The 1185-nt window shown below is 49.7% G+C and overlaps 1 protein-coding gene across 1 annotated transcript in view; it reads left to right on the top strand.

Annotated features, from left to right (window-relative positions):
- Positions 1 to 574: 574 nt before the first annotated feature.
- The window catches only part of braf (B-Raf proto-oncogene, serine/threonine kinase), a 93727-nt gene continuing 93116 nt past the window's right edge, over positions 575 to 1185 (top strand). The window contains exon 1 of the mRNA XM_048607805.1: positions 575 to 719. Within this exon, the coding sequence (XP_048463762.1) occupies positions 579 to 719 (141 nt within the window). The 5' untranslated portion in view covers positions 575 to 578. The remainder of the gene's footprint in view (positions 720 to 1185) is intronic.

Genomic DNA, 1185 nt, shown 5'->3' with positions numbered 1-1185 from the left:
GGATCAGTTTGCCTTGTAGTTATCTCGAGATCTCAGTAAGGACCAGTCTACCTTGTATTTATCTCATGATCTCAGTAAGGATCAGTCTACCTTGTATTGTCTCTATATCTCAATCAGGATCAGTCTACCTAGTATTTATCTCAAGATCTCAGTCAGGACCAGTTTACTTTGTATTTATCTCTAGATCTCAGTCAGGACCAGTCTACCTTGTATTGTCTCTATATCTCAACCAGGACCAGTCTACCTTGTAGTAATCTCTATATCTCAACCAGGACCAGTCCACCTTGTATTTATCTTTATATGTCAGTCAGGACCTACCTACTTTGTATTTATCTCTATAACTCAGCCAGGGACTGTTTAACTTGTATTCACCTCTATGTCTCAGTCAGATCATCTCTATGTTTATTTAATCCTTATCACTTAGTCATGATCTGTCCATCTTGTACTTATTTCTAGCTCTCAGCCAGGACCACCCCATATTTGTAGTCCTCTTTATCTATCAGTCAGGACCTGTAAGAGTCAATGTTTATCTCGACCTCCCAGTCAGGACCTCGCTCCCAGAATTCACCGTCGACGTCATGGCTGTGTTGGCGTCAGTTCCGGCTGGGCCTGCCGCGAAGATGGCGGCCGCCAGCCCCGATCCGCCGCCGTTAAACGGCCCGGAGGAGCTGATGGAGCCGCCCGGTGAGGAGGCTGAGGGCCTCAGCGTCTCAGAGGAGGTGAGACTGGGATCAGCGGGACAGATGGGCGGCGGTACCGAGCGGGGTCGGGACCTCCAAGTGGGATCGGGTCAATCCCAGACACTGCAGCCGCGGGACTTTCAAACCAGGGACTGACAGAGAAAGAGAGATCAGGGTCAGAGTGTAATAATATCATCAATAACTAAATAAATAACATCCTGGTGCTGAGGGAATAGGACTGACTGAGACAGGTCTGTCCCTGTATAACACTGGGGTACAGTACCGGTGGGGACAGGTCTGTCACTGTATAACACTGGGGTACAATACTGGTGGGGACAGGCCTGTCTCTGTATAACACTGGGGTACAGTGTTGGTGAGGACAGGTCTGTCGCTGTGTAACACTGGGGTGCAGTGCTGGTGGGGACAGGCCTGTCGCTGTGTAACACTGGGGTGTAGTGCTGGTGGGGACAGGCCTGTCGCTGTGTAACACTGGGGTGTAGTACTG

Source organism: Rhincodon typus, chromosome 18 (genome assembly GCF_021869965.1).
Source record: "Rhincodon typus isolate 14 chromosome 18, sRhiTyp1.1, whole genome shotgun sequence".
In the NCBI taxonomy this organism is placed as follows: Eukaryota; Metazoa; Chordata; class Chondrichthyes; order Orectolobiformes; family Rhincodontidae; genus Rhincodon; species Rhincodon typus.
The sequence above is the reverse complement of the archived record's forward strand: the minus strand, read 5'-3'. Positions and strand labels throughout refer to the sequence as shown.